A 25,849-nucleotide genomic window follows, 5' to 3' on the forward strand; every position below is an offset into this window, starting at 1 on the left:
CAGTTTTTTACTTTATGCGATTCTCGCCGTTGGAGCACGGTAAAGAAATAAGATTGGCATAAGCTCCATGTAATTAGTATTCACATCCTCTCTTTCATTATTTCGTGCGAAACCGGAAAACCAAACATAGATTCTCCAATCGCTTAGATGTGATAGAAAACCCGTTATGGATGTCGGGTGAGAAATACGCCAAAAAAGCGCGAGCTATGATCCCCAAGGCTATTGAAGACCCCTCCATAGAACACATTCAAGGCATCTTGATTTTGATCAACCACGAGTATGGCTTAGCCCGAGTTTCTAGATGCTATACTTATACAGGACTTGCCATACGAATGGCTTACCAGTTAAACTTGCACAAGGAGCACATGTTTCGAGATTACGACATCGATAAATTTAACCCGGATAGAGAGCCTCAGTCATTTCTCCTTACTGTGGAGGAATGGATGCAGTACGAGGATAGACGACGGTTATTCTGGGAAATTTATATGCAAGATACAATAACGAGTGCTTACGCGGGAAAGCCCACCATGATGGGAACACATGATTTGGACGTTTTGTTACCGATATACAATAGTACATATGAAGTGTTGTCGACTCCAGTCGAATATTTTCAACCTTCAATTGATGGACGACAATGTATGAAGTATGCAGTCATTCGTGATTCCACTGGCCAAATTACGAGCATCCAAGTGACACCTGTATTGGAAAATGTTTCAAAGAGGAAAGCCGAAGAGAATTCCTTGACAATGCATCCATTGACGGCAAAGAATCATATTGGATTAGAACCACGTATCATACAGCTTATTGTATTATTCGCTGAAATTTCCAAATATCTCAATCAAGAATCGTCACATAACAAGGAGGAATGGATGAGACTCGACCAAGCTCTTGATGATTGGGCACAAGCACTTCCTGTAAGTCTACACAACACTCGAACCAATCTGGAGTATTTCCGTGAACATGAAAACAAACCTTTTAAATCTGGCCAGTTTATCACCTATCACCTTTTGTACAATACGCTTACCATTCTATTGAATCGATATGCCTTCGTTTTGACAGACGAAGAAGATCTTACGGAAAATCTTGATTTTGCGAATAACCCAATCGAACAAAGCAAAATTGAAACAGCCAAACAAAAATGCCTGGAAGCGGTCAACAATGTGACAGATATGCTGAAAGAATTGGGTGATCGATTCGATGTAATACCACCCTTCTGTATATATTTCATCTACATTACAGCTACTGTAATTGTAAACAGTTGTTTCTCGGCAGAAACAGAGGAAGACAGAAAAAATGCAAAGCTGGCATTGAATCAATGTTTGAATGTGTTGGCTGGAATGCGGAATTACTGGGCCACAGCTGATCGAACATACTTTGTTATTTGTGATTTCTATATGCTTCATGAAAAGATAAATCGTCAACAATTGCGACAAAAAGAGCAGCTACAACAATTACATCAACAGCATCAACAGCATCAACAGCAGCCCCCAAAGCAAGCATCTCATCTTCAGCACGATTACTCATCTTATCAAGCGCAACAACGAGAAGGACTGTCAGAATCATTGCCAACCAATAATTTACACTCTAACTATATCTATAATAATGCATCATCCGTCTCTCACAACTCCTCTTCTTCGATATCCTCTCCTTTCGCCTTACCCTTAGCAACTATGAACTCTTTATTCTATAGCGATTTGATGGCTGAACGACAAAGTTTCAAAAACTCCACTCTACTGAATAGTAACGATCTTCTTAACGAAGCTTTATCATTTGATTGTTGGCTACAGCAGCAACAAAGGCACTCGGATGCCAATAAGCAGCAGTATCAGCCACCAAAATAGTACTTATATTGTTTTCCATTACCTGCGATAAGTATACAGCTATGCCTGATTTCAATATTATCTTATACATCTATAAAATAGCGATACTTCGCATTATTGTGCTCGTTTTTATTTTGAACATATTTCACGAAAATGAAAAAGAAAAAAAGAAGAGTAGATGTATAGGATGTCTCCTTTCTGTAGAGTGTGTCTTGTTTTAGGAAATAGATAACTCTTTTAACGAGTGAAAAGAACATGCACTGTCTCCTTCAAAGAATACTAATGAATATTCGCAATGTTTGCCTTTCTTACTGACTTGCTCAAGTAAGACTGAATTAATCAAATACATTCCCTTGGTAGTCTTCCTATGGGAGGGAGTTGCAAAAGAAAGCCCATATTTAAGAATGATTTTGATCTTCATGCTGTACAGCAAACATACGGGCAGCAGGTATTCTGTTAATGCCGGACCATTCGTACTTTGCACTGCACAAGTTACTTTACTGTGGGTATGAAATCAGCTTGGAAGGTTTACAATCTCAAGTAGATGGCTCTTGTATCTATTTTCTAATATATCTATTTGCGCATGTATCGTTTTAAGGTACTATCGCATCCTAGTCAAAGTGAAGAAACTGACAATGAGATAGATTACAGAAGTCAAACGTTTGCAGTTACATACGTTATATAACTGATTTTTTTGCATTCAGCATCTGATGTGGTACCCTCGAATTCTATGACGTCTGTAACTGTCAATAGCATAATCAGCTACCAATGTCTCCAACAGCATAGATTAAATTTGCTTCATAAGGCCCCTTTCTATTTCTCCGTAGCTTCAGAACTGTTAAAAACCTGAGCAACACATTGTACACGTATCACTCAAAATTGGCATTTGCAAATGGTATTTTTTTATTTTATCTTTTTTCTGCTGCTGAACAACTTCAAGGAAAGCGACCCCCTTTTGATAATTTAGATAAAGATAGAAAATTACAAATACGATCAAAACAGTCGTATTTAGTCAAAGCATGATAACGACAATTAAAAATAGTAAAAAATAGGTTTTTTATCATCTTAAAAAAAATTGTTATGTCATATTGACTCCTTCGTAGACATTAAGCATAGAAATTTGACAGGGCGGCACCGCGTATATAGCCGTCCTACCGAGGCTAAACTAGGCCTTACTTGGCAGGTATATTTTCTTTGGCAGGGTAAATATCGAGAAGCCCGTCGCCATGATGGAAGGGATTTAAACGAAGACATCTGCCACCAACCAGAAGAAGCACCTGTAGCCGAAAGACGCACAATGCAAATATGAGAGAAAACGTGACTTAGGATCATTAAGAAATGGGGGGCTGTTCCTTTATTCCACAGTAGTAACCTTCATGCAGAAGTATATGTCATCAGATTTAGACTATTGTCGAGGGTCATTGCCTCAATTCTCAAAGAAGTCTTCGTCAGTAACCCTTGGCGCTAGCTTACAGATCAAGAAAATCAACAAGCCCTTTGATTCTGGGCAATAAAGGAACAGGTGGGAAAGGTATGCCCTTTATGTCCTAAGCATTGCGGATGTCAATGATATTTAGCTGGACAGAGGGCTTCGATTGGCATCTGGTTTTCGGGATATTGTAACGCTTTTACTCTGATAAGAATGAAAGGTTATTTCCCTGTAATTGACTTTGACAGCACTGCAGAGCTAAAGAAGATGCCCTTTTTTTGTTGAAGTAGGCGTTTCCCCTTTTACATTGCAATGCTGCTATATAATATGCACAGAAGATAGATTACCATTGGCAGCTTTTTGGCATTGAAGACCTCGTTGATCTTCAATTTTTACTACTTTACAACCAACTACATTACTTCCGTAAGGAAGTTGGATAACAGTTTGGAAAGGCTGACAAGCGAAAGGCAAATGCTATGCATCGTAGATAATGTTTTATTTTTTTTATTTTTTTTTTGTGCTTAATATACAATCTTAAACATTTGATATTACGTTTAATACATGGGCTCAAAAAACTTTTCCCTGATACCCTATCCTTCAGAATCTTCTAATAAAACAACCTGACAAAGTCTTGCCTTCTTCGCTATTTGTAATGGCTGCCTTAAGTCTCCAGTTTTTTTGTTCGATCCATTTTATGAACGTATATAAAGCTTCAATGTGAATACGGGCTTGATGGGTTTTGGATTAGTGTCTTTGTCCATAAAAATTTGATAGAAAAGTGAACAATGTCATATCGTGCTTTTACTCTTACCTTTTTTTGCCGTATGGCGAGTTCGAAAATATTTAATTGCTAGCTATTCCATAAAAATTGACGGCAAAAGATGTACCCCTAGATCTTTAGTAAATCAATAAGCTTGTAAGCCTTGTACTACAGAATAAGCCATGGTTTCTGTTTATGACGATGGAAATCTTCCACTTAGTCAGTAGTAGTATAACATTGGCTCATCAACGTGGCATCTTGATGGCTCAAGAGATTGATATATTATTTCCTCAGCACGTTGCTTAAACGGAAGTCCTGGGACAATTACTTGCACTTTAATTATTCAGAATAGGTGACAATTTTATTTTATATATTATTTGGATACATCAGTGTGACTCTCTTGATTAGAGATCATTTCTGAAATATTCTTCTGTAATAAACTCCAATCATCGGGTTTAGGATTGGCCATCTATTATAATAGATGCAATAACAGTGTAAGCAAATCGAGTAATATATTATCAAGGATTATGTATTTGTGAGAACGTAAACAATTTACCTCGCCAATGTCGTAAACGTGCACGCGTCCATCACTGGAACCGGTTGCGACTTTTTTACCGTCTTTATTCCAAGCCAATTTATTCAATGCTTTACCTGCTGAACCTACTTGCGTACTCACATATGGCTCCTCTATATCTGCATTCAAATTCCAGATATCAAAATGGCCAGTTCCATCAACAGTACCAAATAAAGCAGGGTGAGTTGGGGACCATTTGACATCGTAAACATAGTCATCTGCATGCTCAAATGAATAAAGAGGTATAATAGGAGTAGGCTGGGTGGATATCTTTGAAATAGACTTGATATAGCAAAAAAGCGAACGTATTAGAGTAATTTAAACCAAAATTCTCTATATGGATCAATCATCTGTTACCTTGCCTCTCCATAACTTCACTGTCCAGTCTACAGACGAGGTTAAAAATAGGTCTGAAAAGTCTACGGGCCCATGTAATGGATGGAAATTTAAGCCTGTCACCATACCATGATGACCCCTATATGTATCGTACTGATTGATGCCTGCTTTACTATATTCCAGAACAGTATTTATCAATTTCTTAAAAAAAAATTACGCGTCAAATTTGGTATTCCCTACCTGCCCGCTCGGTCGTAACGATTTGCTTGATATACATTGCCTTCCTCTGTGCCTGCCCAAAATGCCGTAGTTTCATTATCTGGAAACCCCAAACAAGTCACTGACACTTCATCTGTCTTATTATGCGCAGGGTGTAGCAACTCTAAATAGTCCTGAGGTTGAGCCAGCATGTCCAACTGCCACGAACAAACAAATCCGTCTGTGCTAGCTGATATTAAGTTATGTGCATTTTGAGTGCCCACCATTTCTAATGAATAGACAGGGTGTGTATGGCCACCGGCGGAAAGAGGGGTTTTAAGAACAGGTAATGACTTAGCACGAGTATCCCATAATACAATCTGCCCAGAGTAAGTACCGCCAATGACATAGTTAGGATGAAATTTGCTGAACATGACGCTAAGTACGTCAGACTGTATATTGACGTTAGAAATAAAAAGAATCCGTAAGCGATCTTTTTGTATAATCGAAACGGCACAACTATGTTATTTACTTGTGAGTGGAAGACGAATTCGGGTCGATCAACCAAATGCTCGTTCCATATCAAGGCAATGCCATCAGGCTCATTAGGTGCAAGAGGATTTTTGTTATACGATGAAACAACGAGTTCAGGATACTGAAAATTTCATAACAAAAAGAAAGGTTATGTATAAAGCCATTAAGGCGTAATGACTTCCGGTGTTAAGCAACTTACTTTCAGAGACCAATTCACATCTGTTACTGATCTATTCTTACATAATTTCTCATCCCAAAATTCGCAAGTGAGCTTCACAAGTTTACCAGAATTCTCGTCACTGTATGGTTATGGTAAAGCCAATGAGTATCCTACTCTTATGTAAGCAAGTTACTTGATTCGTTACTTTTTGCATTTACTTTTCAGCATCGATGCCTAGGGTATAGTCTTTCATAAAGTCGTATTTCTCATTCAATGCTCTTTCTACTAACTTTGTTGAATGGTCAATGAATTCAGCAAACTCTTGTGATTTTTGGATATTCCTTGCTTCTTCTTCCGTTAGATCTATATCACATTGACTTGAGTAAGTTTTAATACTGATCAACGGAATCAGCGGTAGAGGAAACATCACCTTTGATCTCCTCTTGTTCTTTTTGCTCTGCTTTTCGAATTTCTTCTTCAAGTTGTGCTATTTTTTGTTTCTCTCGTTCTTCGAACTCTTCCATGAGTTGTTTTCTGATTTCCTCTTCTGAAACTTGCGGAGCATCCATAGATCCGTCTGTTGTTTGAATTTCCTTACTATAAACAACGCGTTCCTTTAAACGTATAAAAATTGTTCATTTATGTCAATAAAGTCAATTCTTCAATATCCACGTTGAAGAAGTCATTCCAAATTTACCAGTGGTGGAATATCAGCTATTGTGGATTGACTTTCAGTTAGTTCTGCTACATAATGATGCTGGCTTGCTGTTGTAGTAGGTGTGTTTGGTGCTATTTGTGTTGAAGAGGAAACGGCTGATAACATCGATAGCCGCGCATCGCTCCTGAAAAATTAAAAAAAGCAATTTTCATCTTTAAGGCCAACGTTCTCTCATCAATTTAGAGAAAGATCCTCAGTTTCCTATACTTTACTGACTAATAGGGGTGCCTGGAGAAGAGTAACCAAAGTTAGCTGAAGTAGGTCGTGAAGTAGAGAATTCTGAGCCCGCATCAGACCCACGATCGCTGCCACTGCCGTTAGCATTGGTAGGTGTAGAAGATCGTTCACCCAATACCAAAGCAACAAGGTCGTCAATGGCCTTTCTATCTCTTCCAGTGCTTGAAGTAGTTGTCTACAAAACAGTTATAAAAGGTGGCATGAAAAAAGGGGAATGAATATAGTTAAAACGTCTGGATGCTTTTCCGTTTTACAATTCCCTTTGTGAGCTTTACAGTAGTTTGTGTTGACTGACTTTCTAGCAAAGCTCGTCTTTCCTCACGGGCACGTCGCAATTCTGCCAATTTCTGTCGTTTCTTTTCTAATTCTTCTTTTCTACGATCCATCTATGTCTTTGTCAGTTTATTCAACAATGAGGGCAAAAAGGTAAATCAATGGTGCTGGGAATCAATTCAGTTTATTAAATCTGTTTCAAGGTACAAGAAGGCTCAAGGATTTCTATGCTTATTCTTTCAAATTTGAAGTTATTTACATCAGTGCTATTCTCTGCGATACAGTACTTTATAGCTTGAGTTAGTTCTTTTTAAAAATACACAAGGAAGAAAAGACGTAGAAGGCTACAAGGTCTTATCAATGAAAATTTACGTTCAACTGTTGAATATCGAAACAAAAAAAAAGCATTGTAGTCTGTTTGGTGGAGTAAGAATTTGTAAACAATTCATCACAATGCTATACTCTGCAGGAATATTCCTTTGAATGTACGATGAATCCTAAGCTAGCAACCGCTGTATGCTTATGAGTTATATGGTGAGTATATCAAATGATTATGATGTTGGCTTGATGGGCAGGGTTCAATAAAAGTTAATCGTCATCTGTTTTAATCGCTATGCCCAACATGCACGACATAGAACTATAACGTTAGAGATAAAGCGAAGAAAAATCAAACGAGCTGATACTGGTGAAAATGAGTGACCGTTTACCCCAAAATCGCCAAAAATTGGTAGAAAAAAAGGCAGCTGCCAAAAACCATTTCTTTCTTAGAATTTTCTTAATTGACAATTGTATATTGTTTATTTTGTAGTCACTGTTCATCTCTTTCAAAGCCCCTCCATCATTACTATCAACATTAATAGCAATTGATACAAAAAGAAGAAAAGATTGATTAGAGATGTCAGCCCTCAACTTTATTTTTGCAGCTGTAGGGTATAAATTAGGAAAAGGCAGGAATGGATAAGGCTTCACGTATTAACTCTACGCACTGTCCCGCTTCTTTCGATATATATCAATTAGCACGGACTCATCCAAGCTGCTTTAGCCATCCAACTTATCTTTTTACCATACCTTACGAATACTATCTTTCCTGGACAGACGTTTGACTCCACCCACATATTCCTTTTAAGGCTTTACGGTGCAGGTTTAGCCTCCATCGCCTCTATTAGTTTATTATGTCGTGAAATGCCAAATATGTTGCCATGTAAAAGAGGAGCAGGTAAAAAAGATTATGACTACTATCACTGTTTGCATATGATGAAATGGTACTAGCAATTTATTGAATCGCTCTACGTATATCTACTACATAGCCGCTGGTTTCTTAACTTTCCATATGATCATGACTTTGATCATTTTCCAATCGCGCAATGATGGACCATTGAGTGTCAAAGCAAGCTGGGCTCTATCCGTTTTCCATGGTCTACAAGCATTTGTTTTATATTCATGGTATACAGCAACAGGTAGTCAAGTAAAGGCTTTTTTGAAGCAAGGCCAACGTCAACAATCACAAGGACATACACTTAACAACAACAGAAAACGAAATTAATGTAAAATAAAAGGGTTTCTGCTACTCGCTGTATTTCAACTAACCTTTATATTGGACTTGCCGAAATAGTCGGACTAGACCAAAAGTTGTAAATGTGTTACATATGTGTATAACAATAGATTAAAAAGTAATATATAAAGTACGGCATTCTTTGCACTGATAGTCAACGCCAGCAAAAAAACAGGGCTTTGTTAACGCTAATGTATAACTAATAAGGATCGCGTGTCTCTGCTTTTCGGATGGTATCATACAGTACTTGAGCTTCTGCAGGCGGTTCGATATCACCTTTCAACAGTGACTGTGCTCGAACGGGCCTTCCATAGAATTTTTCATTGGCCTTTGTGAGTTCTAAAACTCCTGTACCTTCAATACTCATACCGGCAAACAGACCTTTCGATTTTGTGTAGCTAAAAACAGGAGTAACTTTCTTCTCGCGAATGTCGCCGGTAATAGAAGCTTCACCACCAGCGCCAATAGGACCCGCACTAACGGCTAGATTTCCTCCCAAAGTAATATTACCGCCCTGAGAAAAGGCACGTACAGCTTCTTCGCTGTTAAGGATGAGGACAAAGTCGGTAATATCAGCGCCAATTTGAGCACCAAAACCTACACCACCCGTAGCAATCGCGGTTGGAGCACTCCAACGGCCATCAGGTAATCTATCCCAATTGTTAAAACAAACAATGTTCTCTTCCAAATTAGACGGCACATATCACTTTTCATTGTTGTTTAACTACCACGGTTACCTTGCTATTACAATACCGCTTCCTGCGCGTCCACTCCATAAAAAGCCTGCCTTCAACACAGTAAAAATGGCAAGGCCTTTGGCTTCTTTGATGACTGAGACAGGTATAATGGTATCAAATCCATTTTCAATTTCTTCCTTACCTAACATAACATTATCAATGAAAGTCACTAAAAAATTCTTACTGTTCAAAAGAGTTTTATGTAGGCTTACTGATGAATTGTTGTAAAATTCTTGATGCTTTGATGCATTCTTCACCTAGACTTTTCGGTATGGGGCTATTGACATATTGACCAGTTTTGCCTTTGCAAATTAACGTATGTAGAAATTTGTGAGTCTTTTTATCCCATTTCTCACTTTAATAATCAACTTCTTGGACAGATAAATGAATATATATTACCTGCTGCATCGCTAATCGAACGGCTTGCTTGTTGACCAAAAGCAGTAGCGCCTAAATATTCGGTCAAATTGAAGTTTGAGAAGGTGCGGTAATTTCTTGGCTCGTTGGCCGTTTGAACGCCTCAGAGAAGTCATACCTGCTGCTGCCTTTGAGGCTTGCTCTTTGAAACGATCAAACATTGACATTTCGACAGTAATTAAGAAAGAAGACGAAAGAGGCAGAACGCAACAAAGAGCACTCTATTTTTTAAAGGCAGTAAAAATGGAAAGCTTGAAACAGCCAGTTTTGCATAAAACAGATCACCTGTCCAATCGGGGACAAAAAAACACTTGGCAGGGTTGATCTGCTCTTTCCTGGCACTGAAACCAACTTTATTAATTCACAATAAATTAAGAGTTGAACCATGGTAGTTTTGCAACATCATGTATAGATATTCTCTTTTCTGGATCTCTCTCCAAGATAGCTTGCACGACAAATTTTGCCTCATTGCTTATTTTGCCATAGGAGGCTGAATCAGCCGTTTCTTGAGGCCATTTTATGTCGGCCCGTACAATGCGATAAAATAGTTGAGACACACGTTCCTTTTTACGACGATCATAACGAAAAGGTAAGTAACCGACAAGCAAGCTGTAAAGAATGATACCCAGTGCCCATGTATCTGTTTTACGGCCATCATAGCTTTTTTGCTGAATGACCTCAGGTGCAGCGTATTCTTCACTTCCACATCTTGTGACCAAGTAAGGTGATTGAGGGTCTACAGTCCGCGCTAGGCCGAAATCTGTAATTTTCAGCACAATGTCATCCGGGTCATAACTGCTAGTTGTTGGAAATGGATTTTTCCTATGTATCAAAATGTCTGTAGAGTACAAGTCAAGTTTTGAAAAAAAAAAACAAGAAAAGCTTTAGTAAGAAAAAAACAACCAAAATCTCAACCATCCATGAATCGCGTTTCTCCTGTGAGTGCAGTATACATTACTTTCTAATTTCAAGTCTCTGTGGACTATGTGATGATCATGTAACCATGCTACAGCAGTCAGTAACTGCTTAAACAGTGATTTGATAAGGCTCTCATCAACGCTTTGCTGAGTCACCTGCAATTGACGGTGCATTTTCTGTACGAAATCAAATAACTCGCCGCCTTCAATATAATCGATAATGATGCACATTCTGTCTTCTGTCTCTACTGTTTCCTCAAAATGGATAATATTCGGATGATCAATACCCTAAAGAAAATTAAACAGTAATTAGTGGGTAAATGTAGCAGTGTATGACTTATCTAAATTAGACGGCTTACTTTTAGTATATTGATTTCTCTGTCGATAGTCGTTCTTACTCGGGGATCATCCAGCAATTTCCCTTTCTGTATCGTTTTCATTGCGAAATAAGATGGTTTTTGATCTGTATCCTTTTTTTCGACCAAGTAAACTCTTGAAAAGGCACCTACGCCTAATAGTTTACAGACAAGATAGGATCCGATAGATCGACCAATTACTTTTGAGTCAATACTTTCATTGCATTCGTTTACTGATAATAGTTCTGTCGATGTTTTCGTCGCTGTAGCAGGCGGTAAAGGATATAGAAACTTGGATGCAAGTGTACTGCTGCTACTGCTCATAGTTTGTGTTGGTAGTGGTGTAGGCAGCTCTGTAAAGTCAAGATCGACAGGCGTAGTAGGTGATGGTGACGGTAAAGTATCATCTTCGTACAGCCTGTCTTTTTCAGTAGAATAGGCCGAAGACGATACTGAATGCTGTCTCGCTATTAAACTTCTTAGTCTGCTGGCAAAGTTATTGTTATTCATGTAAAAGCTGTTGTCGTCACTGTCATCGTCATGGTGTACGGTTTCTGTCATAGCTCCTTCGTCCATTACTTTACCAAGTGGTGATATAGGTAAGCCAATATTACTGCTAGTATCGACGGCAGATATAGGAGTCATCATTTTGGAAGAAGAAGCAGCTGCTGTAGAAGGTACAGTCTGTCTAATAGATATTTTGCGGGACAATGAGGGCGGTGGGCGAGGTAAGCTTACTGGATCTGTTGACACATGAAAGAAGGCGTTTGTTTTGGATGTGATGGAACTTGGTGATATTGATTTCACAGGTGATGTATCAATCTCTAAATCGAGAGGCTTATTGTGTCTCCTTGGACTCATTGTATTATTACTAAGCTTTAAAGAGGTTAAAATATCATTACAAGCTGTCATTTCTAACAATTCAACATTTTGAATCAAATAACTTTACTTTATCATTTTGACTATTGTTTAATAAGTTACTGGTATTACTGCTTTTTAGTGAGGTAGTCTAAAGTTAACAATACAAACGGGTATCTCTTTAGTAAACCTTCCACTATAAGACTTTCATTTTATGATTTGTTTACCATTTTGGTATCTTTTCTTTGGCAGAAAACAAATAAATAAAGATGGGTTAGAAAAAGGTGTCCAAAATTTTCCCTTCATTTTGTTCGTTTTTTATCTTTTCCCTTTAACTCTTCGCCCCCCCCCCCCTCTTCTCTCAGTCACGAATGGAATACACCAATGAAAACAGTTCTTTCAATCCTTGTTTCATGCAATTTTTTTTTTTTCTTTTTATTGCCTTGTTTTCAGCATGATTTCTCTCAGTTGACCACGCCTCAATTTTAAAAAATCAATTTGCAAGCATGACACAGAATATAAGAGCTAGTTTCAATCAATTTACTGTAAATTTAGCAACCGTTTTTTGAGAAATCGCTTCTCATTACGTGTGCAAAAGATGAAAATAGAAAAGCTTGAGCTGTCTTTTAAATTTTAAAAGACCCTGACGATCTCTTTCGTTAGTCCGCGGAAGAAATGGCAAAGATTACAGATCCGTTTGACTATATTGGCTTGAACACTTTAAGCACCACGCTCGTTATTTATTGTCAGTAGAAGATACAGCTCTCAACGCCCGTTAACAGTGAGAATAGGTTAAAGGCAATTTACAGCATCACGTACAACTCTTCATAATATTGTACAGCAAGTTTCATAAAGTATCATTTTAATGATCAATGGCAGCCAAGTTCCTAATATCTCTGTTAAGTGAAATGTGGGGGAAAGCTTTGCTTATTTCAAATTGGCTATAAGACCGAGGAATACAGCACGATCTGTCATACGTGCACGATACTTGGATTTCAAATCTTTTTCATGTTGAGACTCGGTGCTTTTAATGCTGCTATTTGCATTTTCATCGTCTTCCATGGATTTCAACGCGCAGTCTTTTTTCATTATACTTCTAATCTTTGATTGTGCTTCGTCAATGGAACGATCAATATCACGAAGAATACGACGTAAGCTTTGATTGGTCAGTTGACTATATAAAAACAAGCGTTAGCTTTCCCATCATCTCCTTCCTCTCTATTTTAAAGACTAATTAATGATTACCCATATTTGCTATTTTTCTTCGCCTCATTATTCAACTTCTTTTTGAGTTTGTCCAATTTGCTTTCTACAATACTTGTCGTTGTCTTTAACTTCTCCAACTCTGCGTTCACTGTTGTTTCCACATAAGAGCGATCATTGTTAACGGCATCACTCAACATCGCATCAACGTCCTTTGTATCAATCGCTTTTGCAATCGTATCTTTCTTGCACGTAACTACAGTATACAGTACAAAATCAGCACAGAATTTTTCATCTCACAAGGTTAGTGGAACTTACGTCGATCAACATTGTCTGCCAAGTCTGTCGATAATGTTAAATATTTCTCCAATGATTCGAAAAGCTTGTCGCATTGGTTGAGCAAAGCTTTTGTCATATATGGCGTTTCTTCGATATCTGACAATTTCCACTTTATATCGCATCTTTCAAAACAAGAAAGGTCTTTCTTCGCGAGGCTATCTTTATCGTGAGATGTGATGTCCTCATTATTCTCATTAATTATTGTAGATGTCTATAAAAGCCATACAAATACATTAGCACACAAACACTATAAGTCAACAAAGGCTGCTTTTTGTATCTACATGCCTCTTGTATTGCCTGCATCAAATCAAAACAGATATCTTCAAACGCCTTCGCAATTCCTGTCAAACCGGGAGCCCTTTTAGCTTCTATTATTTCCGCTACTGATGGTTTTTGCTTCTCCTTTCTAACAAACTGAAAGCTTTCTTCTGCTAATCTTTTCTTGTCTTCCAAAAGCTTTTCTTCAGCTTTACGCTTTTCTTCTGCTAATCGTGTTTCTTCTGCGCGTCGCTCCTGCTCTGCCCTTATCCTACTCTCTTCGGCTTGGCGGCGTACCTCCTCTGCTCTACGTCTTTCAGCTCTCACCTTTTGAATTTCCTCTTCTGCCTTCTTCTTAATGATTTCAGCTTTTTGTCTTGCTTCTTCTGCTTTCTTCTTTTCTTCGTTTGCTCTTCGTTGCTCTTCTTCAGCATAACGCTTTTCTTCCTCAATCATACGTTTCTCTTCTTCTATCATTTGCTTTTGATCATCTGTCAACTCAATCTCTATTTCTGTCTCTCTCACTTCAGGCATAATTTCCTGTTGATGTGTCACTTCAACCTGTATAGATGGACTCATACTAGAAACATCGTTCTGAGTAGTAGTTGTTCTATCCGTGATTGCCTGCTGGAGATGCTGTTTGCCTTCAAAGTTATCTCCCTGATCTCTCGTTATTTCATCGAATGGTGTAGACATTGGAAGCTTTTCTGTCTCATTCAAAGGCCCTGGTTCCTTCTCTTCATATACTGGCTCCTCCGCTTTGTCGGTATGTGCATCTTCCTGATCACTATTTGAGTCTTCAGCATCTTCATTTCTCTCACTAATATCACTTTCAATTTCGTCTGATTGATTCTCTTCTTTTTCCGTATCATAGTCTTCGGTATGATTAAAAGAGACTTTATCTGAGGATGAAAAGTCTAATGATCGATGGTCGTCCTCCTTTTCTTCTTCATCTGTTTCGTCTATCGTATGAACACCATCGCTACCACTACTACTGTGACTACTGGGGTTTTCAACGACTACAACACTTTCATCAGCCTTATTGCTTGGTTCTTCCAATTCTTCCTCTTTTTGCTCTTGTTTTTTTTTATCGTTTATCTCATCAGTAACCGTGGTAGAGGCCATAGCTTGAGCAAGACTGCCCACTGCAGATTGACCACTTGTATTTTCTCCCTTTCCATGCATAGTTTGTGTCTGTTTCATACTGTCTGCGGGTGCTGTAAAAGAAGATGGCAAAGTCAGTTGCTCCTTTTGTTGATCCAATAATGGTTTGAATTTACTTTCGCTAGAGGCAGTGTTAGAAGTATTGAAAAGAGGTTTTCCAAACGGATATTGTTTGGCTTCCTCGCTGGAGGCGTTTGTAGAAGTGGGCTTTGGGAAGCCGCTAAATGATGAAGCTGCATTACTCGCTTGCTGAGCCCACGGGCTACTCTTTTGATTGCTAGCACCGAATGAGTTGGGCTGTCCAAAGTTGCTTGGCTGTCCAAAGTTGCTTGGCTGACCGAAAGTACTGCTTTGTCCAAAACCGACACTAGGTGACGTACTATTAAACTTAAAAGTAGTGCCATTGCTGCTGCCGAAGCTACCGCTAGCAACAGACGAGCTCACTTTTGCAAGGGAAGCAAATGATTGGGTTTGTGGAAGAGCATTGTTCGGACCATTGTTCCCAACCATACCAAAAGCTGACGGTTGACCGAACGATGGCGACGTAGCCGCTAGAGTATTACTACTTTTTGCTGTAAATGGGAATGCAGAGGAGGGACTCATACTAGTGTTAATTTTTTGTGGTGTCACATTCGCACCCAAGCTACTAAAAGATGGGAAATGTGTTGAAGGCTGTTTTCCAGTAGTTGAGGCAAAGGCTGATTGAGGTGATCCTGTAACGGCGGCAAAGGCCGAATTAGGTGTCGCTGTTGACGTAAAAGCGCTGAATGCAGAAGGAGCCGGCTGGAAAGTTCCAGACGCTACAGTAGCACCGAAAGCTGAAACAGGTGTGGTTTGCTGTAGAGATGGGCTTGAAATTTCTCTAGTCAAAGGCACATCTTGCATATTTTTGGCGTCAACCATACCCGTATAGCCTTGTACCTTTTTGGCCAAGTTTTCATTATAGAGCTGGTAAGCACAAATATCACCATCTGTTGTCATATAGTAAACAACAGGCATAGGCGGTACTGGTGTAGATCCGTCACCACCGTCCGCTGTATCTACGGCTGGTAAAGGTTCAGAGACTGAGAAATCTATACCTGTTCCGACAGCGTACGTATCGTTGACTCCATCACTTGAGACTGGTAAACATGGAGCAGGCTCTATCATCCATGTAGCCCAGTTTCCTGCGTTATCTTGGCCCACGAAAGAAATATCAGTAGCGGCTGAATCGAAAGTGATAAGCAAGCACTTAATATCGTCACCGAAATCACGTACAATGAGTATATCAAAGTGATCCTCTCGTTCAACCATGCCAAAAACAGGATTAATTTCCCCTAGCAATTCATACATTTCAGCATTACTTGCAGCTTTGCGATTGACAATAAAAGGTGAATGCACATGCTCTGCAGTATCGTCAGCGGGGTTGAAAGGTTGAGAATAAACTACAAAGAAGGTGTTATTGTCGATCCATTGCACAGCATTCACATAACGGCCTTGCATAGACGAGGGTGGAGGAATTTCATCTTTCTTAGTACCGTGCACATCAATGGCTTCAAGCCAACCTTTCATTGAACCACAAATCAATTGCTTCCCTTTGGGCGACCAACACATCGTGAAAATACCGGGTATGGTAGTAATGACTTCTTGATTAGCATACTTAATCAGCGAACATTCATTATTTTTTGTGCAAATGGCAATGATATCTGTGTAGGCTTCTGGATTTGGTTTCATATATGTGATGTCGCTATCCAATGCTTGTATGGCGAATGGCACTGCATCTGCTTTCTAGAACAAAAAATAAAGGCAATTGCCATGATATTAACGGACCGATATCTACAATATATATCTATACTTTATGACTTTTACATTTTTGATGATATCTTGGATATTGTACGTTAACAATTTCCCACCAGAAACTGCAATGAACAACTGGCACTGATTCGCTGATAAACAGAGTATATCAATTTGACCTTCTTTTACAGGCACCAAAATGTAGTCTTTCAAGCTGCTGGTTTCGCCACGTTTTGTCTCATATATCTGTGTTCGCAACTTTTTCAGTTCACCCAAAACAAAACCTAATCAACGTCAGCAAAATGCAAATATTTCAATGTTAATCAACTGTGAAGCAAAGAGCTTAATTCGTTTCCAAATTCTTTTTTCATTACCATCCAAAGTTGCTGCTACAAAGTAGTTGTAATGACTTGAGCAATCAAACAAAGCAGTTGATTTGTTGATTTTAGTTTGCTTAAAGGCTGCATTTGGTATCCTGACTCTGGAATCGTGCGCTAAGCTTTTGAATCGAAAGAACTAGATGCAATTGATTTATTTGTAAGTCTTCACAAGTATAGCAGTTGTGTACTCATCATAGAAAAGGCAACGTTACCGAGACTTCCTTCTCACTTCCGTTTCCAATATCGGCATTCCCATCTGTTGACAAAGCTGCGTACGGGTTGTCTGAATCCAACATTTTATACGCGCGTGTATTTGAAACAATATTAAGCAGGAAAAATTATCAATGAAAATATCCCAAATTTCTTCATCAAGCGAGAACAAAAATATGTAAAGTCAGCAACTCGGGGTCATTGGGAGTTTTATGCTGTTTTTGGATCAATTTCCCTCATCATTTTTTGACTGGCGCGGGTAGAATTTAGATCTGTGATTGTAAAACGCAAAATGTTGGTATACCGGCTCATTATTCAAATCACTGTTATAAGAAGAAGCATAAACTGATGAGGTCATTTATAGCGTCTTGCGAATCCACATGTTATAAGGTCACTATTATGTTTAGTGATGGGATAATTCTGTGATATATCGGTATATAATAATTAATAATTAATATTGAAGTATATTCACTGTCACTCTCTTCTCGGATAAGGCTCTTCTCAACTTCTACCTGTTATAGTACTATATGATACGCCTTATTGTTTATCATATTCTGTTAAACTGATTGAGGGAAGAAGAGGGCAAAACTAAAAGCTCAACAAGAAGCTGTAAATGTTGAAATAACTGGCAAGAAACCAAACACTTCAATATATGCTTTAATCAACTGATTTAAACTGAAAATACGACAAAAGCTACAGCTCATAAGCGGGAAGTCAGAAGAAAACGGTGACAACTGCTTGCTCAACGCTTAAACCGGTTCGCTTTTCTGGGACAGCAGGATCACTCACCGGCTAGAATTACCCTCCATCCCTCACTAAGTTATTTTTAATCTAACTGTTATCCTTAAAATTCGATGACAATGATAGAAGTTCATAATATTGATGAAAGGCAGTAACATTAGATCGGCCATAGAAAAAATGCAATCGTTATCATCTTTTTCTCTGTTAGACTGTTCACGAACCTCAATTTATGGTATCATTGCCTATAGATGCAGCTTCCAATACAGATATGCAAATAATGCTCGACACACACATCTGCCATTTGGTCTATGGCAGTAATAATATATCTGCTGTCCAACGATTCATTTGGCATCGGTGCCACTGACGAGAATTTTATATAGGCAACAGCATGCTGGTTATGGTGTATCTTTAAGCAATCAGAACGCTTCAATGACAAGTGATCTGTTCCACGTGCAAAACACTCGCAGCGACATATTTTTTATCAGTTTTACATTTTTTGAAGATGCAACTTTGAAGCACTGTATTTAATAACAGCCTAGCTTTCCTTTCAAAATCCACAGTAATGAACTATAACAGTTTCACCATTTTTAGGTGAACCATTTCAGAGATTAAAAGGTGAACGTGGGCCCTATCGAAAAACTTTCTACGGCAATACATTACGTATCCGCTAACGAGCTGAAGAAGAGTTTGTTAATACGCAGAGTACGCTACTAAAATCGTATACTGACGCGTTAATCAAAATGCAGCATGCTGTGATTTCCATAAAGTTGTCAATAAAAGAGACCATCTGATAGCAGGACAATTGCTTATTACAAACAGTTACAAAACGGCCACATGACGCCACTGTTTAGGTTCAAAATTCAGGTATATAATGATCTTTTTGAGATAGTAGGAGGAATTACCCAGCAGAAGCTATCTCTATACCAAATTCCTCTATCAAAGTGACTTTCGATAAAATAATGTTATGAAATACGACATACGAATCACTCTCCTGGCTTATGCGGATGATATGAAGAATATTCAACACTGTCAATGGTTTTATCGATTTCAATTTGACGCAATTGTAATATGTAGGCATTACTCCTGAACCGATAGTTTAGCTCATTACGGAAGGTATGAAACCAAAAACGATCAAGCTCGAGAGTCAAAACTGCAGAAACTGTCGATGTCCCAGGCAGCGAGTCGTAAATGTTGCTAAACTGGCAGAGCCGCAAAATATTGGAGACCGAACCAATGGGTACAGTACTGTTCCAGGGAACAGCTACGTATTACAGGTGCATGACTGAGTATCCTTATTTTAATTATCCCTGAAACCTCTTACCCACTAAATTATCCACTCATTCTATCTCATTTACTGCGTCAATACTCTTTCTATAAAACAAGACTTTATTCATATACTCATTAAGTTGCAGTTTCCAGCTTCTTGGTTCAGATATACAGTTGCTATATTACATAAGACTGGGGGATTTTAATGCTGCTTTATCGAGCACTGTACATTTACAGTCAAGTTACTCGATTTTTTCTTCCTCCACTTTTATTGACTGCTTCCGGAACAATCTTTCTTCTTTTTCCCGTTGGTTGAACAACAATTTTCTTCGATGCAAACCTTCTTTAGCCGCTGCTGACAAGACTTTTGCAATCAATTCTACACCGCGGACGGAATCATCATTTGCAGGAATAGGATATGATACATGTCGTGGATCGTAGTCTGTATCAGTTATAGCAATCATAGGAATATTATGTAACTGAGCTTCATTGATAGCAATCTTATGTTCTAAGGGATTCAAAAGGATGATCAAATCTGGCTTGTAGGTGACAGGTATGCGGCCAGGATCTTCTGCGTCAGGCGGAGCATGGCGGCCCAGCACTTGTAAACGATTTGTAAGAGTGCCCGGAATCCATTTGGAAGATACGTGATACCCTTCGCAAGCGCGAGCTGCTTCGATGGTTATATCTTGAAAGCCTGGACGAGTACCGATGAATAAGATTGAGCCCCCTCTTAAGGCGACTTCACGTGTCACATTACATGCTCGTCTCAAGTATACAAGGGTTTGTTCTAGATTAATTATACTAATTCCCTCTCTCGTACCGAAAATGAAAGGAAGAGTGGCAGGTTCCCATAATTTTGTAGAATGACCAAGGTGAAGTCCAACAGCCATAAGTTTTGGCAGTGTTAAATTGTAGGGTGAGATGGTTTCGTACTTTTTTTTCTGAAGAGGATGTTTCAATTGTGTTTGGACAGGTGGAACTACATTAAAAGATAGATCATTAAATTCCTTGTGCCTCACATAAAGAGCATTTTTAACCTATTGTAAATAATATGCTTACTAAGGGTTTCTGGAGGTGTATTTTTTGTAAAAGTATTGGCCTGACGCAAGCTTGCATTGACCGTTGACAGGGACCTAGTCCAATCTATGGAACGATTTGTTTGTAATGTACGCATTAGCTGATAGCCGCAACTGCAGAAATCATAGTATGCTTGAAGTTACTTGTTTGTTTAAAACTCTGATGTGTATACGAAGGTAACTTGGTAAAAGCTCGTAAACACATTTTAGAAGTTGACATCTATTGAATGAAAACTGAGCTTGGTAACCAGAAGAGCCAAAAAGCGGGGAAAATTATTCCACCTTTTATAAAAAGGAAATGAGTTAGGGGGGTCCCTCTCAAAATGGGCAGAGGAATATCCGTTTTGATTTCGCCTTTCGACCAATCAAGCTCGTTTTTCCTTCTTAGGCTTCGATCTGATATACTTTATTACAACCTCAGTTAACTTTATGCTCTATCCCAAGATTTACTTTCATCTCTATCCCTTTTCTAATGAATAGTTTGCCTCCCATAATCAATTGAAATACGCTCTTTATTTTTACTCATATTTAAAGTAGTTACTATTCGCTACAGTTTGGTTTTTTTTTTTTCTACATTCGCTTCAAAATTACTGATTGTAACAGTTGTCTATGCAAAATGGCGAAATCTTGCCATTCATAATATGATCACTGTCAGAACTTTCTTTTTGTGAAAAAAAAAGCAAACGAGGTTTGAAGTCAGCCAATCTTAACCAGGTTTCTGGCCCTATATTCATGCGAAACGCTCATTTTGAAGCGTTATCTTGTTAACATTATGTTAAATTCGAGAACAATCTGCCATAAATCTCCATTAGCAAGCGTCAATCTAATCCGTGAAATGAGAAACATTTCTTACGACAAATAATGGATATTTCAATCAACTCGATGTTAAAAAGTCGTATAGAGCTATCTCAGCAGCTACTGGCGTCTCCACGAGAATCAATGATCGAGCCGTAAAAGAGAATCAGGTGGAACCTAAGGCGAAGATGGGCGGACGAAAGAAAACCAGTGATTTGCTTGCTAGACTGATCACGAGATCATTCTACACCGGTCAATATACAACCGCCGTGGATGCCTCCAGAAGCCTTCGTGCTCAAGGGCACGATATTTCTGCTCAAACGATTCGTAGGGTGCTCAAGTCATCTGATTTCGATTCCAAGATCAAGAAATCAGCATTGCCATTGACTAATGAACGCCGACGCAATCGTTTGAGATGGGCAAGAGCTCATAGCAAGTGGACTGTCGATGACTGGAAAAAGGTTGTCTTTAGTGACGAAACCAAAATTAACCGTTTGGGGTCGGATGGTAAGACTTGGACTTGGGTAAACAAAGGGGAGCCCCTAAAGCCTCACAACGTTAATTTCATGTACAAAGGAGGTGGCGGTAGCCTAATGCTATGGAGTTGTTTCACCCAACATGGGCCTGGGTTCATTGCTAAGATTGAGGGCGGGATGGACTCGAAGTTATATTGTGAAATCTTGAAAGGCGACTTTACGGAGACCCTCAAAGATTATAGTCTCAAAAAGAAGGATGTGATCTTGCAGCAAGATAACGATCCTAAGCATACTGCTAAATATACTAAAGAATGGTTCAGAAAAAACAAGGTCAACGTTCTTGACTGGCCATCCTACTCCCAATCCGATCGAAAATCTTTGGTTTTATCTAAAGTGCAAACTAGCTGCGTACGATGTACCTTCCAAGAACATGGCAGACCTATGGGATCGTGTTGCCGACGTTTGGTACAACAAAGTTACGGCAGAAATGTGTATGAAACACATCGAGAGTATGCCTAGACGTATACAAGTAGTATGCAGGCGATAGATGGTCCTGCCCCCCCCCCAAAATCTTGATCGCAAAATTTGCAGGAAATTCTCACATGTCAATTTGAAAATCATGTTTTTGCTCTGAGAGTCTTATCGAGACAGTACAAAAGTTATATCATTCGAAAGAGAAAGCTTTTGTCTCCTTGGTCATTCAAGATACTCTTTCCGTTACGTATCTGTCTTTATACCGAAAAGAGCAGAAAGAGCAAGAGTGAGTTGGCTAAAAGATCAAACTATTGTCACACTTTTGTGAGTCCCTCTAAATATATTTACCAACGTGCAACGAAAAAGTGATCCTAATTAATAAGCTAAAATTGGATAAAAGACCAATAACATGAAATAAGCTTTGCTCTTTTCAATAAAAAACCCAAAAAAAAAAAAACCAAACAAATAAGAATTTAAGAACCTTGATAGAAGAGGCTATCTGGTTAGGCACGACAATGCGCTTTTTTTTTTTTTTCATCAAAATTCAAATGCTTTATTGTGATATTAAGGGAGCAAAAGAGAAAATGTTGTATCCAACATCATATTACTCTTGGATTATTACATAATACTGAAATAAGAGATTGCGGATCCTTATGAAGGTTAGAATAACCGTGAGTGATAAACTTGTTAGAACAATTTCTTTTCTTTTACGGAAGAAATATTTCATCTGTGTATCCGAGACAATATTGGATGAGTAATTGATTTCATTTAGAAATAAGCTATTATAGTATTTGGATTTGATTAAATTAGATAACTTTATTTTGCAGATCAAACAATATACATATATCTCATCTACTTAACCTATTATCTAACTTGTTGATCCTTACTTTAACTCTTTACATTCTGGCAGAATTCTGTGGTATTCGCTAGTTTTAACTATAAGATAAAAGGTAAAGAATAACACAAGAGAAAATAAGCACGAAAGCTTAACGAAATCAAACCACCGTCATTATTTCTCTTTCAAAAACAAACTAAAGAAAAAGAAAAGAAAACTAAAATTACTGCTATTAATAAAGACTTATTGTGTTTGCTGTCTACGAAATGATTGTATCGGGATCTATAGCTGACACTGATGTATTATGGTCAAATAATACTCAGTGAATCAGAGGTTTCCGTAAAAGAATAGGTCTTCCCTTTAAGTGGATCATTACTCGTCCATCTCAGAGCGGCTTGATTTGTAATGTGCTATCCTGGCAGATCCAGGGTGATCATGCAGCTACATCTATAATCCAATATCTATCGGCCACCAGTTGTGTAGCTCAGATACTTGGGAATGATTATAGATGTAAGCTAGGAAGAGATATTCGTGCGTGGTGTTCTTTTGATTGCATGAACAGTTGTTGTCTTAATAAAGAGTGATTGAGCCTTTTTATCTCCAACTATACTTTATTTCCAGAGCAGGGAGCAGTACCATGGCCTACTATGTTCTGGTTGTTGAATCAATATATCCTACGAGTGCATATACCAATCCTGCTATATACCCAAATGTCATATAGCCATAGATAATCTAAGTAAAATAAATTTCATAAAGATAACCTGTTCAGTTCTTATGTGAGGTAGCTAATCTCTCATAAGAATTATCCTTAATCCATAATCTTTTCTTATTTTATCTTTATTTGTTATACATTTGATCTAAGGTTCAAATGTATGCAATCGAACACACCGCTTACCAAACGGGAACGAAGATATGAGCAGTATTCATATCTGAGATCAAGTTTTATTTTTTTTACATTTCGTTAGACGTTTTGAGTGATTTACTCATATAATATTGCCATCGTGCCTCAAATACGACATAAGTGAGTTGATCTGATTAAAGATTCCTTTGACCCGTACCTCGGCAGATTCATTATAGCTAACGGGACGGACAGGATAAACTATTTCTTGATTCTGCCGAAGTCTCCGTTGAAGTCTTCTAAATCTTGCCAGGAAGTAAAGAGTTAAAGTAAAGGAACAATAAGTTGAATAATAGCTTAAATAGATGAGATATATGTATATTGTTTTATCTGCAAAATAAAACTATCTGATTTATACAAATCCGAATACTATATTAACTTATTTCTAAATCAAGTCAATTACTCATATGATGTTGTCTCGGATGTACATACAGATGCTATCTTTGTCATAACAACTAGGGTTGCATACACTCATGGGTTATATGGTTAATAACATACTCTCACTGGAACACATGTCTTACTAACTTAAATTATAAAAGATCTACTCCTCAATGAATGAATAAAGGGTAACCTCTTTGTCGTATTTGAGGGTAGATGATATACAAATATTAAAGACATAATTCACTTTATGAAGGATAAAGATGAATTATATAATATTGCAAACCAGAAATAATTAGAAACTACATAAACTCTAATATATGAGTACCGTGAATTAAGTGTTGTGTTTAGTTGACAGCATCATATGAGATGTGGAGAACTCGTATACAAATTATACAAGATCCTCACACCTCATTACTGCTGAAATAATATAAAGTAGAGTAGGAAACGAATATAGAATAAGTGATGATTCTTATACGAGATTAGCTACCTCGTATAAGGCTGAACAGGTTGTCATTTAGGATATATAGTTTACTTATTTTGCTATAATACGTTACTATATGACATGGGATATATAGTAGAATTAATATATGGACATGCAGGATATATTGATTCAACACCAAGGTATAATAGGTTACAAGTACTATTCTCTGCCTTCGGCATAAAGAATGATTACAAGATAATAGGTTGTGATCATCCTTTACAATAACTGTTCACTCAACTCAAACACCACGCACGAATACTATTTTCCTAATTAATACTATTTTCCTGCAAGCAGTGCTACATAATGGTTAGCACGGGAAAATAGGTTAGTTGCATGATCACTAGATCAAGCCATGGATACGTTTACAAGTCCACCCGCTCCGGGTAGATGCGTAATCTCCTCAAGGGAGAATTCTATTCTTTTACGGTTCAGAAGACGTACGTCTTCTTTGAGTAGAATAACTCAGCTGCCAGTTTCTAGGTTCCGCAATATGAAGAAGATATTTAAATTTTTGCAGTAGATATTTTTCTTCTTTTTGAACTTGACTTGACTTGATTCAAAATAAAACGTACTAGTTTGATCTCGTTAACTTTTTATTGTTTTAACTAAGTGATATTTAACTCCACAAGTCGTCAAATACCACACTCTTTTTTTTTTTTTTTTTTTTTTTTTTTTTCTAAAAAAGACAAAAATACTGGAGAAGCTGGGCGTCGATCCCAGTGCCTCTCGCATGCTAAGCGAGCGCTCTACCATTTGAGCTACATCCCCCAATTTTTTCTGAATTCAAACCCAGAAAAATAAAAAAAGTTACGAACGCCAATCTTTACAGCTCAATAACTCTACAGCAAACAGCCATCCATCTACGAAACTAGTACCATTGGAAAGCCCTCTCTTAGCTCTTTCAGAATACCAACTTTCAGCTCAATCCGCCAACTATTTGCTACGATCTCGAACCGTGATTTCTCGACATTTTCCGTTTTTTTCGACTTTGACCGCGAATATCTCGAGAACTAGTAACCTGACCGCGTCCATCTAAATATATTATAAACGCTTTCATTTAGCTTTATAACATATTTAAATTTCAGCCATTTTCACTTTTTTGTTTCATCCCTTCGATTTCAGCATTTTCTGCAATTTCGACATTCGCCATGCCCGAAATGCCAATTTCCACCATTCCGGACATCCCTGCCATAGTCGCCCAACTCGCTCAGTTATCCGCA

The 25,849-nt window shown here is 38.1% G+C and overlaps 8 protein-coding genes and 1 non-coding gene across 9 annotated transcripts; 2 read left to right on the top strand and 7 right to left on the bottom strand.

The window, feature by feature from the left end:
* The first annotated feature begins 49 nt into the window (after nt 1-49).
* On the top strand, nt 50-1,939 carry BDF20DRAFT_483237 (fungal-specific transcription factor domain-containing protein). The gene has a single exon (XM_053075564.1). The coding sequence runs from the start codon at nt 171-173 to the stop codon at nt 1,839-1,841; it is 1,671 nt and encodes a 556-aa protein (XP_052936104.1). The 5' UTR covers nt 50-170; the 3' UTR covers nt 1,842-1,939.
* A 2,443-nt stretch (nt 1,940-4,382) lies between these two features.
* On the bottom strand, nt 4,383-7,152 carry BDF20DRAFT_819241 (WD40-repeat-containing domain protein; the record flags this gene model as incomplete). The annotated part of the gene is made up of 11 exons (XM_053077446.1): nt 4,383-4,478; nt 4,566-4,841; nt 4,941-5,091; nt 5,160-5,569; nt 5,650-5,772; nt 5,851-5,950; nt 6,030-6,174; nt 6,242-6,404; nt 6,509-6,653; nt 6,742-6,941; nt 7,042-7,152. 11 exons carry the CDS (start codon nt 7,150-7,152, stop codon nt 4,383-4,385), a joined length of 1,920 nt encoding a protein of 639 aa, XP_052936105.1.
* Nucleotides 7,153-7,543: 391 nt separating this feature from the next.
* BDF20DRAFT_483580 (uncharacterized protein) lies at nt 7,544-8,686 on the top strand. Its single transcript, XM_053075567.1, has 4 exons — nt 7,544-7,766; nt 7,848-7,964; nt 8,057-8,255; nt 8,347-8,686. Exons 2-4 carry the CDS (start codon nt 7,935-7,937, stop codon nt 8,580-8,582), a joined length of 465 nt encoding a protein of 154 aa, XP_052936106.1. The 5' UTR covers nt 7,544-7,766; nt 7,848-7,934; the 3' UTR covers nt 8,583-8,686.
* A 104-nt stretch (nt 8,687-8,790) lies between these two features.
* BDF20DRAFT_905944 (DUF500-domain-containing protein) lies at nt 8,791-9,912 on the bottom strand (the record flags this gene model as incomplete). Its single annotated transcript, XM_053083219.1, has 4 exons — nt 8,791-9,241; nt 9,329-9,470; nt 9,541-9,605; nt 9,764-9,912. 4 exons carry the CDS (start codon nt 9,910-9,912, stop codon nt 8,791-8,793), a joined length of 807 nt encoding a protein of 268 aa, XP_052936107.1.
* A 204-nt stretch (nt 9,913-10,116) lies between these two features.
* Nucleotides 10,117-10,947, bottom strand: BDF20DRAFT_820325 (kinase-like domain-containing protein; the record flags this gene model as incomplete). Its single annotated transcript, XM_053077534.1, has 2 exons — nt 10,117-10,583; nt 10,704-10,947. Coding segments are annotated over 2 exons (711 nt in total), but the record flags the coding sequence as incomplete, so codon positions are not given.
* On the bottom strand, nt 10,508-12,209 carry BDF20DRAFT_483438 (uncharacterized protein). The gene is made up of 4 exons (XM_053075565.1): nt 12,104-12,209; nt 11,968-12,027; nt 10,704-11,889; nt 10,508-10,583 (listed from the first exon to the last, which is right to left on the bottom strand). The coding sequence occupies exons 2-3, from the start codon at nt 11,973-11,975 to the stop codon at nt 11,004-11,006; spliced, it is 894 nt and encodes a 297-aa protein (XP_052936109.1). The 5' UTR covers nt 11,976-12,027; nt 12,104-12,209; the 3' UTR covers nt 10,508-10,583; nt 10,704-11,003.
* A 375-nt stretch (nt 12,210-12,584) lies between these two features.
* Nucleotides 12,585-17,480, bottom strand: BDF20DRAFT_483675 (uncharacterized protein). The gene is made up of 8 exons (XM_053075568.1): nt 17,206-17,480; nt 16,988-17,129; nt 16,689-16,897; nt 14,957-16,607; nt 13,704-14,893; nt 13,398-13,629; nt 13,122-13,335; nt 12,585-13,050 (listed from the first exon to the last, which is right to left on the bottom strand). The coding sequence occupies exons 1-8, from the start codon at nt 17,287-17,289 to the stop codon at nt 12,804-12,806; spliced, it is 3,969 nt and encodes a 1,322-aa protein (XP_052936110.1). The 5' UTR covers nt 17,290-17,480; the 3' UTR covers nt 12,585-12,803.
* A 1,723-nt stretch (nt 17,481-19,203) lies between these two features.
* BDF20DRAFT_483713 (ribosomal protein S2, flavodoxin-like domain-containing protein) lies at nt 19,204-20,568 on the bottom strand. Its single transcript, XM_053075569.1, has 3 exons — nt 20,434-20,568; nt 19,397-20,356; nt 19,204-19,328 (listed from the first exon to the last, which is right to left on the bottom strand). The coding sequence occupies exon 2, from the start codon at nt 20,101-20,103 to the stop codon at nt 19,453-19,455; it is 651 nt and encodes a 216-aa protein (XP_052936111.1). The 5' UTR covers nt 20,104-20,356; nt 20,434-20,568; the 3' UTR covers nt 19,204-19,328; nt 19,397-19,452.
* A 4,756-nt stretch (nt 20,569-25,324) lies between these two features.
* Nucleotides 25,325-25,397, bottom strand: BDF20DRAFT_t90. The gene has a single exon. It is a non-coding gene; the product is annotated as a tRNA-Ala (tRNA).
* Nucleotides 25,398-25,849: the final 452 nt, after the last annotated feature.

Source organism: Mycotypha africana (genome assembly GCF_025528875.1).
Source record: "Mycotypha africana strain NRRL 2978 chromosome Unknown BDF20scaffold_5, whole genome shotgun sequence".
Classification (NCBI taxonomy): Eukaryota; Fungi; Mucoromycota; class Mucoromycetes; order Mucorales; family Mycotyphaceae; genus Mycotypha; species Mycotypha africana.

What these genes read in the sequence shown, in the direction of transcription:
- BDF20DRAFT_483237 (XM_053075564.1), top strand. Translation starts at nt 171, where the DNA reads ATGTCGGGTGAGAAATACGCCAAAAAAGCGCGAGCTATGATCCCCAAG.
- BDF20DRAFT_483580 (XM_053075567.1), top strand. Translation starts at nt 7,935, where the DNA reads ATGTCAGCCCTCAACTTTATTTTTGCAGCT. An exon ending in TCAACTTTATTTTTGCAGCT is followed by an intron (nt 7,965 to 8,056) that starts GTAGGGTATAAA and finishes TATATCAATTAG; the next exon opens with CACGGACTCATCCAAGCTGC. An exon ending in GCCATGTAAAAGAGGAGCAG is followed by an intron (nt 8,256 to 8,346) that starts GTAAAAAAGATT and finishes TCTACTACATAG; the next exon opens with CCGCTGGTTTCTTAACTTTC.
- BDF20DRAFT_483713 (XM_053075569.1), bottom strand. Translation starts at nt 20,103, where the DNA reads ATGGCTGTTGGACTTCACCTTGGTCATTCTACAAAATTATGGGAACCT.
- BDF20DRAFT_483675 (XM_053075568.1), bottom strand. Translation starts at nt 17,289, where the DNA reads ATGTTGGATTCAGACAACCCGTACGCAGCTTTGTCAACAGATGGGAAT. An exon ending in TGTAGCAGCAACTTTGGATG is followed by an intron (nt 16,898 to 16,987) that starts GTAATGAAAAAA and finishes GACGTTGATTAG; the next exon opens with GTTTTGTTTTGGGTGAACTG. An exon ending in GGCAGACAATGTTGATCGAC is followed by an intron (nt 13,336 to 13,397) that starts GTAAGTTCCACT and finishes TGTATACTGTAG; the next exon opens with TTACGTGCAAGAAAGATACG.